This window comes from Lipotes vexillifer, unplaced genomic scaffold (assembly GCF_000442215.2).
Source record: "Lipotes vexillifer unplaced genomic scaffold, Lipotes_vexillifer_v1.1 scaffold333, whole genome shotgun sequence".
Taxonomy (NCBI): domain Eukaryota; kingdom Metazoa; phylum Chordata; class Mammalia; order Artiodactyla; family Lipotidae; genus Lipotes; species Lipotes vexillifer.
In genome coordinates this window covers 772,861-786,099 of record NW_006790633.1, presented here as the reverse complement: position 1 = coordinate 786,099, position 13,239 = coordinate 772,861, and the positions used below count along the sequence as shown (strand labels likewise).

At 44.0% G+C, this 13,239-nt stretch overlaps 1 protein-coding gene across 1 annotated transcript in view; it reads right to left on the bottom strand.

Moving 5' to 3' along the window:
* Window positions 1-1,448: 1,448 nt before the first annotated feature.
* The window catches only part of SCPEP1 (serine carboxypeptidase 1), a 45,380-nt gene continuing 33,589 nt past the window's right edge, over window positions 1,449-13,239 (bottom strand). Inside the window, exon 15 of the mRNA XM_007463880.1 lies at window positions 1,449-1,511. Within this exon, the coding sequence (XP_007463942.1) occupies window positions 1,449-1,511 (63 nt within the window). The remainder of the gene's footprint in view (window positions 1,512-13,239) is intronic.

Sequence of the window (13,239 nt, the reverse complement as noted above, 5' to 3'; positions counted from 1 at the left end):
AGGTTGGGAATTCAACTTGTGTTGTAATTCAACGCCCGAAGGACTCATAAGACCCAGTAACTAGTTACACTCATAGTTCAATTTTTTTCCAGCAAATGATACCCGGTAGAAGCAGAAGGAGAACGATATGCATTGGTGGAGTCCAGGGGGGCCCAGCACAAGCCTCTGGCATTCTTCCCCGTCCACACAGGAGTACCGGAGCCCTCTCTTCCCCAAAGCAAACCAAACTGTGGGGAAAGCGTGGCGCACCACCCAAGGAAGCCTGTTTTAGTCTCAGGTCAGAAGGGGCTGGTCACGTAGGCGTAACCTGTTAGTAACTCTTTCCTCACACACTGCAGGACGAGACTTCGGGTTTGGTTTTCAAAATCGCAGCCCCACAACTACAGGAAGTGGTATTTCTTTCAGGGCTATCATAGAAGCTATCAGGTCCCTTTGCAGATCTTGAGCCATGAATTAAAACTCAAAAGTCCCGAACTCATCCTTTTAATTTTAAAGACATGTTACAATTTTTTAACTGAACAAGTATGCTTTTAGGAAATTATCCTAAGAAAATGATAAGGATGTGTGTAAAAATGTAACTAACAGGATAAATCACCAGAGCACCGTTTATAAAAGCGACAAACTAGACACTGCTTATGGGAAACAACTGGGCATTTGGTAGGTAAATTATGGTACATCCATAAAATGGAATGCTCAGCAGACATCATACTGATGTGTGAACAAAGCAGACTGTAAAATAACATAGCAATGATTGCGTTCTTTGTGTAAAATATATATGTATACATAGCAAAAAAAGATTTGCAAGAATAAACACTTAAGTGGTAACAGTGCTTATCCGTGGGAAGGGAACATGAGTGTTCATTTTGTTTTTGTTTGCCTGTATTTCCTGTTTTTTCTATAAATCACATAATTTGCTTTTGTAATAAGAAAATGTTAATCTATTTCAACCCTTTATTTTGATGAAAACAAATCCAGTTTTTAATTTTTATTTATTTATTTATTTTTAATGTTTTTTTTGTGGCACACGGGCCTCTCACTGTTGTGGCCTCTCCCGTTGCGGAGCACAGGCCCCGGACGCGCAGGCTCAGCGGCCGTGGCTCACGGGCCCAGCCACTCTGTGGCATGTGGGATCCTCCCGGACCGGGGCACAAACCTGTGTCCCCTGCATCGGCAGGCGGACTCTCAACCACTGCGCCACCAGGGAAGCCCCAAGTCCAGTTTTTTAAAACTTAGTTTTCAGAAGCAGAAATGATTTCCAAGTTGTCACAGAGGCAATGATTTTGTTCTCTGTCGAAGCTGATGGGACCCTTCACATTCACAGCCCAAGTGAGGTTCCCCGCCCCCCCGAGTCAGATTCAAAGGGAGAAGAATGGTTCCTACACCTTCAGGGTGCTTGCTTCGGCTTCCGTGCCCCAAGGCCAAGCAGCTCACCTCCAGCCCAGGCCATCCTATTCTTGCTGAGTCACCAGCCTCATCATCTGCAGAGCCATGTCCCCTTGGTCGGAAGGAACCTGGAAGCAAGCAGTATCTGCGTTAGCACTCCTGGATCTATGCCTGGAGCTGGGGTCAGGACCAGCATCCCGAGACCCTGCTCCCAGGAAGGGGGCCAGCTCTGTGACAGCAACCTGGGAGGACAGCTGCACTTGGGTGCCATTCCTTAAAAGAGCGTCCCTTCTAGGGCTTCCCTGGTGGCGCAGCGGTTGAGAATCTGCCTGCCAATGCAGGGGACACAGGTTCGAGCCCTGGTCTGGGAAGATCCCACATGCTGCGGAGCAACTCAGCCCGTGAGCCACAACTACTGAGCCTGCGTGTCTGGAGCTTGTGCTCCGCAACAAGAGAGGCCGCGATAGTGAGAGGCCCGCGCACCGCGATGAAGAGTGGCCCCCGCTTGCCGCAACTAGAGAAAGCCCTCGCACAGAAACGAAGACCCAACACAGTCATAAATAAAAATTAATAAATAAATCTAAATCATATGGGCTTCTAAGAAGACCTCTGCCTAAAAAAAAAAAAAAAAAAAAATAAAAAAAGAGAAACCTTAATTAAATAGAGTTGGGAAACCAGAAGGAGGTGCTCTCATACCCTGCAAAGATAGCAGAGGCAAACAAGAAGAAGAAAGACTCCTCTTCTTTCCTGACAACAACCCAGCCAATGAAAAGCCATGGACTCTGTTTACTAGAGCTCTTCCAATTTCCTTTTCACCTCTCATAGAAGCGTTCTCCATTCCCAGCTGTGCCGGGACTTGGTTGTGGCTTGTCATGACTGCAGACAGCAAATTTCAACTCTCTTCTGATCCTGAATAAACCCATCTTTGCTGGAGAAATATCTGGCAGTTTATTTGTTTCAGGTCAACATACCCAAAACTAGTAGATATTAAAAGAGAAATGCGTGTGTGTTTGGGAGTGGGGGCAGGACATGTAAGTATGTATTTCTGTGTTTGTTGCAGTTGAAAACATCTACATCTTTTTTATTTTTGAAACAGGAAGTTGATTAGCAGAGTTTTATTCCAGCATACAGTTGGTAACCCTGGAAAAAGAGTAGCCAAATTTGATAAGCTTGCCAACTCAGCACTTAATCCTTATATTAAATGAAAAATCTTAAAACAAATGGGGTTTTAAGAAAACCCTTTGCCAAAAAAAAAAAAAAAAGAGCGGCCCTTCTGTGAAATGACCCTACGCTGGACAAATCCTCTGCTGGGCCCCCACCTGCTGGGCTGCAGGGGTCTAGAGAAGCCAGCATTTAGGAAGGAATCTCCTATTCCATTGGGGCTGACCTGTTGATTTCTTTCTTTCTTTTTTTTTGGCCACACTGCATGCAGGATCTTAGTTCCCCAACCAGGGATGGAACCCTCACCCCCTGCAGTGGAAGCGTGGAGTCTTAACCCCTGGACCACCAGGGAAGTCCCTGTTGATTTCTTTATAAGGGCTGTGCTTATGTTACTAGGATCCAGCCTGTTCAAGGAAGAGGGAAGATTGTAAACATTTTAAAGGATTCTATGTGTAGGAAGGGAAACTAGAGCAAATCTGTAAACCAACAAGACCCTTTGTTTGGGGCACCCCTGCTTTTACAGTTATTCAACTTTCTGTTTTCCTGTAAGATTTTTCAAATAATTCTTGTAAAAAAATCTCCTTCCCACACACCAGCAAAAGGGGGAGGGGCAGAGGCCTCAGTTTGTCCTCCACAAGGATGGTGGTAGAGTAGATGGCTCCAAGTTCTGAAATTCTGCGGCTCCACGATTCTCTCACACTCCTGCCGACTCTCCTGCCAGGCTTGGTCCCCAGGAGGCACAGGCACGGTGGGGTATGCCAAAACGACACTTAATCAACTAAAGAGGAAGTGGTTGGGGGATGATTTAATAAGTCTCCAACAGCTATTTTAAGGCTGCCCCAACTGATGCCTTGTTCTATGGGTGACAAACCAAGAGGAAACGGGCCTGGACTCCTCACACCAGTGACAGCCCACAGCTGGTTCCTCCTGCCTCCCCCTCCTCTCTGACTCCGCAGAGACCCTTTCTTGGAATAGTGTTCTGCTCTAAGACCTGCTACTGCCTTTTCCCAGTCAACACCGAAGGTACTCAGAGCCATGACAAAATGCCTTCTTAACCCTATGTCCTGCTGCCTTGTCCACTGTCTCTTCGGATCAAGTTTATTAAAAGGGTGGGCAACTACTCCCTTCTGGTTTCTTAATGGACGTTGTCTTCTGTCTTCACTGCTCATTCATTCGCTCTGTCCTTTCCGTGCTGGCTTCTGAGCCTGCCGATTCACTAAACACGCTTTTGCCACAATTACCACCAACATCGGTGCACCCAAATCACTGCTTACGCTTCAGTCCTTTATCTGAGCTCTTGGCAGCATTCGACACCACTGGCCCCTCTTCTGCTTTGGGGATGCCCCTGGTCTCCCTACTTTTCCAGCTGTTCTTTACTCAAGTCTCGTGTGTGGGTCCTTCTTTTTCCTCCTGCCTCTTAAATACTGCTGTATCCAGGGCCCTGACTCTGGCCTTTTCCATATTTGACTCCCGAATCTCTATGTCTAAGGACAAACATTTAACTCCCGACCCACAAATACACAGTTTATATAGTCAATTGCCTATGGATAGCCCACTCGGCTGGTCTATCGAAAAACAGTTACCAAGTCCTGCTTATTCTCCCTTCTAACATCAAATTCCTCTATATGTCAAGCCCACCTGCATTATTATAAAAGCATCTTAGATCAGCTCTCTGCTCCAGTCTTTTCCCATGCCCTCTATTGCTAGAATATTCTTAAGACAAATCTGGTAATTTTACTCCTTTGCTTAAACCCCCCCAGTGGCACATCATTGCTTTCAGGGTAGGTCTAAGCTCCTTACCAAGGCATGCAAAGTCTCCCTCTCCAGCCTCATGTCTCCTCAGTGATGCGGACACAACCCTCCGAGGCCGCAGTTGCCTGAAGGCGCCTCTGGACTTGCATGCACTGCTCTCTTCGACCCCACACCTTCTCCTCTTTACCCAGCTAACTCCTGCCCATCCTTAGGGCCTCGTCTTTGACCTCCAAGCCTGGGCTGGGCCCCCTTCCCAGGGCCAAGCCCCATCGTGGGATTTCTCACCCCATGTTACCAGACTCTCTCTGCCTGTCTGCCTTTCTGGTCCATGAGCTCCCAGAGGACAGAGATGGTGTATCATCCATCTGTGTACTCCCAGTACCTGGCACAGAGATGAGCAGTTATGAGACACTAAAATGTTTGCTCAGTGAATAAAGGAACCAAAGAGTAAAATATCTACCTGCTAGACAGTAGACTCCTGACAGCCACTTGTTATTAGAGAAAAGGTCATTAAATTTGTGATACTTGTTCTTTTTTAAAAGAATAACAGGCAGCTTTGCTTCAAGTTTTGCACTCGTTTTAAGTACTCACTGTGACATAATCAGAGAAACTCTGAGCTACATGAGATGTTCTGGTCACTTCCCTTCCTGTTTCAAGCATCCTAATGATTGACTGTATTTTTCTTTTTAACATCTTTATTGGAGTATAATTGCTTTACAAAGGTGTGTTACTTTCTGCTTTATAACAAAGTGAATCAGGTATACATATACATATGTTCCCATATCTATCCGCTCTTGTGTCTCCCTCCCTCCCATCCTCCCTATCCCACCCCTCTAGGTGGTCACTAACCACCTAGCAGATATCCCTGTGCTGTGCGGCTGCTTCCCACTAGCTACCTATTTTACGTTTGGTAGTGTATATATGTCCATGCCTCTCTCTCACTTTGTCACAGCTTACCCCTTCCCCTCCCCATATCCTCAAGTCCACGCTCTAGTAGGTCTGTGTCTTTATTCCCGTCTTACCCCTAGGTTCTTCATGACGTTTTTCTTCCTTTTTCTTAGATTCTGTATATATGTGTGAGCATACAGTATTTGTTTCTCTTTCTGACTTACTACACTCTGTATGACAGACTCTAGGTCCATACACCTCACTACAAATAACTCAATTTTGTTTCTTTTTATGGCTGAGTAATATTCCGTTGTATATATGTGCCACATCTTCTTTATCCATTCATCCGATGATGGACACTTAGGTTGTTTCCATCTCCGGGCTATTGTAAATAGAGCTGCAATGAACATTTTGGTACATGACTCTTTTTGAATTATGGTTCTCTCAGGGTATATGCCCAGTAGTGGGATTGCTGGGTCGTATGGTAGTTCTATTTGTAGTTTTTAAGGAACCTCCATACTGTTCTCCACAGTGGCTGTATCAATTTACATTCCCACCAACAGTGCAAGAGGGTTCCCTTTTCTCCACACCCTCTCCAGCATTCATCGTTTCTAGATTTTTTGATGATGGCCATTCTGACTGGTGTGAGATGATATCTCATTGTAGTTTTGATTTACATTTCTCTAATGATTAATGATACTAAGCATTTTTTCATGTGTTTGTTGGCAATCTGTATATCTTCTTTGGAAAAATGTCTGTTTAGATCTTCTGCCCAGTTTTGGATTGGGTTGTTAGTTTTTCTGATATTGAGCTGAATGACCCTCTTGTAAATTTTGGAGATTAATCCTTTGTCAGTTGCTTCATTTGCAAATATCTTCTCCCATTCTGAGGGTTGTCTTTTGGTCTTGTTTATGGTTTCCTTTGCTGTGCAAAAGCTTTGAAGTTTCATTTGGTCCCATTTGTTTATTTTTGTTTTTATTTCCATTTCTCTAGGAGGTGGGTCAAAAAGGATCTTGCTGTGATTTCTGTCATTTAGTGTTCTGCCTACGTTTTTCTCTAAGAGTCTGATAGTGTCTGGCCTTACATTTAGGTCTTTAATCCATTTTGAGTTTATTTTTGTGTACGGTGTTAGGGAGTGTTCTAATCTCATACATTTACATGTAGCTGTCCAGTTTTCCCAGCACCACTTATTGAAGAGACTGTCTTTTCTCCACTGTATATTCTTACCTCCTTTATCAAAGATAAGGTGACCATATGTGTGTGGGTTTATCGCTGGGCTTTCTATCCTGTTCCATTGATCTATATTTCCGTTTCTGAGCCAGTACCATACTGTCTTGATTACTGTAGCTTTATAGTATACTCTGAAGTCAGGGAGCCTGATTCCTCCAGCTCCGTTTTTCATTCTCAAGATTGCTTTGGCTATTCGGGGTCTTTTGTGTTTCCATACAAACTGTGAAATTTTTTGTTCTACTTCTGTGAAAAATGCCAGTGGTAGTTTCATAGGGATTGCATTGAATCTGTAGATTGCTTTGGGTAGTAGAGTCATTTTCACAATGTCGATTCTTCCAATCTAAGAACATGGTATATCTCTCCATCGATTTGTACCATCCTTAATTTCTTTCATCAGTGTCTTATAATTTTCTGCATACAGGTCTTCTGTCTTCTTAGGTAGGTTTTTTCCTAGATATTTTATTCTTTTTGTTGCAATGGTAAATGGGAGTGTTTTCTTGATTTCACTTTCAGATTTTTCATCACTAGTGTATAAGAATGCCAGATTTCTGTGCATTAATTTTGTATCCTGCTACTTTACCAGATTCATTGATTACCTCTAGTAGTTTTCTGGTAGCATCTTTAGGATTCTCTATGTATAGTATCATGTCATCGGCAAACAGTGACAGCTTTACTTCTTCTTTTCTGATTTGGATTCCTTTTATTTCCTTTTCATTGCTGATTGCTGTGGCTAAAACTTCCAAAACTATGTTGAATAAGAGTGGTGAGAGTGGGCAACCTTGCCTTCTTCCTGATCTTAGTGGGAATGGTTTCAGCTTTTCACCATTGAGGACGAGGTTGGCTGTGGGTTTGTCATAGATGGCCTTTATTATGGTGAGGAAAGTTCCCTCTATGCCTACTTTCTGCAGGGTTTTTATCATAAATGGGTGTTGAATTTTGTTGAAAGCTTTCTCTGCATCTATTGACAGGATCATATGGTTTTTCTCCTTCAGTTTGTTAACATGGTGTATCACGTTGATTGATTTGCGTATATTGAAGAATCCTTGCATTCCTGAAATAAACCCCACTTGATCATGGTGTATGATCCTTTTAATGTGCTGTTGCATTCTGTTTGCTAGTATTTTGCTGAGAACTTTTGCATCTATGTTCATCAGTGATATTGGCTGGTAGTTTTCTTTCTTTGTGACATCCTTGTCTGGTTGTGGTATCAGGGTGATGGTGGCCTCGTAGAATGAGTTTGGGAGTGTTCCTCCCTCTGCTATATTTTGGAAGAGTTTGAGAAGGATAGGTGTTAGCTCTTCTCTAAGTGTTTGACAGAATTTGCCAGTGAAGCCATCTGGTCCTGGGCTTTTGTTTGTTGGAAGATTTTTAATCACAGTTTCAATTTCAGTGCTTGTGATTGGTCTGTTCATATTTTCTATTTCTTCCTGGTTCAGTCTCGGCAGTTTGTGCATTTCTAAGAATTTGGCCATTTCTCCCACGTTGCCCATTTTATTGGCGTAGAGTTGCTTGTAGTAATCTCTCATGATCTTTTGTATTTCTGCAGTGTCAGTTGTTACTTCTTTTTCATTTCTAATTCTATTGATTTGAGTCTTCTCCCTATTTTTCTTGATGAGTCTGCTTAATGGTTTATCAATTTTTTTTATCTTCTCAAAGAACCAGCTTTTAGTTTTATTGACCTTTGCTATCGTTTCCTTCACTTCTTTTTCATTTATTCGTGATCTGATCTTTATGGTTTCTTTCCTTCTGCTATCTTTGCATTTTTTTCTTTTGTTCTTCTTTCTCTAATTGCTTTAGGTGCAAGGTTAGGCTGTTTATTTGAGATGTTTCCTGTTTCTTTTTCTTTTTTTATTTGTGGTATGCGGGCCTCTCACTGTTGTGGCCTCTCCCGTCACGGAGCACAGGCTCCGGACGCACAGGCTCACGGTCCGAGCCACTCCGTGGCATGTGGGATCTTCCCGGACCAGGGCATGAACCCATGTCTCCTGCATCGGCAGGCGGACTCTCAACCACTGCGCCACCAGGGAAGCCCTTTCCTGTTTTTTAAGGTAGGATTGTATTGCTATAAACTTCCCTCTTAGAACTGCTTTTGCTGCACCCCATAGGTTTCGGGTCGTCGTGTATCCATTGTCATTTGTTTCTAGGTATTTTTTGATTTCCTTTGATTTCTTCAGTGATCACTTCGCTACTAAGTAGTGTATTGTTTAGCCTCCAGGTGTTTGTATTTTTTACCGATCTTTTCCTGTAATTGATATCTAGCTTCAAAGCATTGTGGTCAGAAAGATACTTGATACGATTTCAATTTTCTTAAATTTACCAAGGCTAGATTTGTGACTAAAGATATGATCTATCCTGCAGAATGTTCCATGAGCACTTGAGAAATATGTGTATTCTGTTGTTTTTGGATGGAATGCCCTATAAATATCAATTAAGTCCATCTTGTTTAATGTATCATTTAAAGCTTGTGTTTCCTTATTTACTTTCATTTTGGATGATCTGTCTATTGGTGAAAGTGAGGTGTTAAAAGTCCCCTAGTATGATTGTGTTACTGTCAATTTCCCCTTTTATGGCTGTTAGTATTTGCCTTATGTATTGAGGTGATCCTATGTTGGGTACATAAATATTTACAATTGTTATATCTTCTTCTTGGATCGATCCCTTGATCATTATGTAGTGTCCTTCTTTTTCTCTTGTAATAGTCTTTATTTTAAAGTCTATTTTGTCTGATATGAGAATTGCTACTCCAGCTTTCTTCTGATTTCCATTTGCATGGAATATCTTTTTCCATCCCCTCACTTTCAGTCTGTATGTGTCCCTAGGTCTGAAGTGGGTCTGTTGTAGACAGCATATATACGGATCTTGTTTTTGTATCCATTCAGCCAGTCTGTGTCTTTTGCTGGGAGCATTTAATCCATTTACATTTAAAGTAATTATCGATACGTATTTTCCTATTCCCATTTTCTTAATTGTCTTGGGTATTTTATTGTAGATCTTTTCCTTCTCTTGTGTGTCTTGCCTAGAGAAGTTCCTTTAGCATTTTTTGTAAAGCTGGTTTGGCAGTGCTGAACTCTCTCAGCTTTTGCTTGTCTGCAAAGGTTTTAATTTCTCCATCAAATCTGAATGAGATCCTTGCTGGGTAGAGTAATCTTGGTTGTAGGTTTTTCTCCTTCTTCACTTTAAATATGTCCTGCCAGTCCCTTCTGGCTTGTAGAGTTTCTACTGAAAAATCAGCTGTTAACCTTATGGGGATTCCCTTGTGTGTTATTTGTTTTTTTTCCCTTGCTGCTTTTAATATGTTTTCTTTGTATTTAATTTTTGATAGTTTGATTAATATGTGTCTTGACGTGTTTCTCCTTGGATTTATCCTGTATGGGACTCTCTGTGCTTCCTGGACTTGATTAACTATTACCTTTCCCATATTAGGGAAGTTTTCAACTATAATCTCTTCAAATATTTTCTCAGTCCCTTTCTTTTTCTCTTCTTCTTCTGGAACCCCTGTAATTCGAATGTTGGTGTGTTTAATGTTGTCCCAGAATTCTCTGAGACTGTCCTCAGTTCTTTACATTCTTTTTTCTTTATTATGCTCTGCAGTAGTTATTCCCACTATTTTATCTTCCAGGTCACTTATCCGTTCTTCTGCCTCAGTTATTCTGCTATTGATCCCTTCTAGAGTATTAATTTCATTTATTGTGTTGTTCATCATTGTTTGTTTCCTCTTTAGTTCTTCTAGGTCCTTGGTAAATGTTTCTTGCATGTTCTTTATTCTATTTCCAAGATTTTGGATCATCTTTACTATCATTATTCTGAATTCTTTTTCAGGTAGACTGCCTATTTCCTCTTCATTTGTTAGGTCTGGTGGGTTTTTACCTTGCTCCTTCATCTGCTGTGTATTTTCCTGTCTTTTCATTTTGCTTATCTTACTGTGTTTGGGGTCTCCTTTTCTCAGGCTGCAGGTTCGTAGTTTCTGTTGTTTTTGGTGTCTGTCCCCAGTGGCTAACGTTGGTTTAGTGGGTTGTGTAGGTTTCCTGGTGAAGGGGACTAGTGCCTGTGTTCTGGTGGATGAGGCTGGACCTTGTCTTTCTGGTGGGCAGGTCCACGTCTGGTGTTGTGTTTTGGGGTGTCTGTGGCCTTATTATTTCAGGCAGCCTCTCAGCTAATGGGTGGGGCTGGGATCCTGTCTTGCTAGTTGTTTGGCATAGGGTGTCCAGCACTGTAGCTTGCTGGTTGTTGAGTGAAGCTGGGTCTTGGCATTGAGATGGAGATTTCTGGGAGATTTTTGCCATTTGATATTATATGGAGTTGGGAGGTCTATAGTGGACCAGTGTCCTGAACTTGGCTCTCCCACCTCAGTGGCACAGCCCTGACACCTGGCTGGAGCACCAAGAGACTGTCCTCCAAATGGCTCAGAATAAAAGGCAGAAAAAATAGAAAGTTAGAAAGATAGAAAGAAAGAAATGAAGAGGATAAAATAAAGTAAGGTAAAATAATTATTAAGAAAAAAATCTTGAAAAGTAAAACAAAACAAAAGAAAAAAGAGATGGACAGAACCCTAGGACAAATGGTGAAAGCAAAGGTATACAGACAAAATGTCACACAGAAGCATACACATACACACTTACAAAAAGAAGAAAAGGAGAAAAAATAATCTCTCTTGCTCCCAAATTCCACCTTCTCAATTTGGGATGATTCATTGTCTATTCAGGTATTTCACAGACGGAGGGTACATCAAGTTGATTGTGGAACTTTAATTCGCTGCTTCTGAGGCTGCTGGGAGAAATTTCCCTTTCTCTTCTTTGTTCACACAGCTCCAGGGTTTCAGCTTTGGATTTGGCCCCGCCTCTGCATGTAGGTCACCTGAGGGCGTCTGTTCTTCGCTCAGACAGGACAGGGTTAAAGGAGCAGCTGATTCGTGGGCTCTGGCTCACTCAGGCAGGGGGGAGGGAGGGGTATGGATGAAGGGTGGCAGAGGCCAGCGTGACGTTGCACCAGCTCAAGGCGCGCCATGTGTTCTCCCGGGTAAGTTGTCCCTGGATCCCGGGACCCTGGCAGTGGCAGGCTGCACAGGCTCCTGGGAGAGGAGGTGTGGATAGTGACCTGTGCTTGCACATAGGCTTCTTGGTCGCTGCAGCAGCAGCCTTAGCGTCTCATGCCCGTCTCTGGGGTCCTTGCTATTAGCTGCGGCTCACGCCCATCTCTGGAGCTCCTTTAAGCAGTGCTCTTAATCCCCTCTCCTCACGCACCAGGAAAGAAAGAGGCAAGAAAAAGTCTCTTGTCTCTTCGGCAGCTCCAGACTTTTCCCAGACTCCCTCCCGGCTAGCCGTGGCGCACTAACCCCTTCAGGCTGCGTTCACGCCGCCAACCCCAGTCCTCTCCCTGGGATCCGACCTGCGAAGCCCGAGCCTCAGCTACCAGCCCCCGCCCACCCCGGTGGGTGAGCAGACAAGCCTCTCGGGCTGGTGAGTGCTGGTCAGCACTGATCCTCTGTGCGGGAATCTCTCCGCTTTGCCCTCCGCACCCGTTGCTGCATTCTCCTCCGTGGCTCTGAAGCTTCTTCTCCACTCTGCCACCCGCAAAGGGGCTCCTAGTGTGTGGAAACCTTTCCTCCTTCACAGCTCCCTCCCACTGGTGCAGGTCCCATCCCTATCCTTTTGTCTCTGTTTTTTCTTTTGCCCTACCTAGGTATGTGGGGAGTTTCCTGCCTTTTGGGAGGTCTGAGGTCTTCTGCCAGCATTCAGTGGGTGTTCTGTAGGAGTTGTTCCACGTGTAGATGTATTTCTGATGTATCTGTGGGGAGGAAGGTGATCTCCCCGTCCTACTCTTCTGCTATCTTCCCCTGTCTCTCTCTGGGAGGTTCTTAAGAGAAGACTAAGGGAAGGGCGTTCCTGGTGGCACAGTGGTTGAGAGTCCACCTGCCCATGCAAGGGACATGGGTTTGATCCCTGGTTTTGGAAGATCCCACATGCCGCGAAGCAAGTAAGCCTGTGCACCACAACTACTGAGCCTGCGCTCTAGAGCCCACGAGCCACAACTACTGAGCCCACGTGCCACAACTACTGAAGCCCGAGCACCTAGAGCCTGTGCTCCGCAACAAGAGAAGCCACTGGAGTGAGAAGCCTGCGCACAGCAACAAGAGTAGCCCCCCTCACCGCAACTAGAGAAAGCCTGCGCGCAGCAGCAAAGACCCAACACAGCCAAAAATAAATAAATTTATATATAAAAAAAATAGAAGACTAAGGGTCAGAGAGGTTGAGGATAAGTTATTCATGGTCAAGATACCTAATAAATATTGTGAGAACAAGTATACCTTATACCCAAGCTCCCACTTTCCTCTATATCAGGGTTTCTCAAGCTTGACACGACTAACGTTTTGTGCAGCACAATTCTCTGTGGCGGGGGCTGGCCTGTGTGCGGCAGGAAGTTTACCAGGATCCATGGCCTCTGCCCACCACATACCAGTAGCAACCTTCCCCAAGCTATGACAACCCCAAATGTCTCCAGACATCCCTGAAGTCCCCATGGGGCAAAACTGACCCCAGTTGAGAACCACTGTTGGTAACTCCCAAGTCCCTCAGCATTTCCCTGGTGGTCCAAGTGAATGCTCTATGATGTGCTCACTGTGCAAATGAAGCTTTAAGGCCAGTTCCTTAGGCCCTCCTTTCTAGCCAGACAGCTGTCCCTCAGCCCCTTCTCTGTGGAGATTCTGTCTTAGCACTATGGCGCCAAGCCTTACCATCTCTCCCACTGATCTCCTCCAGGAAACTGCCATCTGGGACAAAAGGAGAGCCTGCATTTAAATGGCTGGACCAAAGCATAACCATGAGGGAA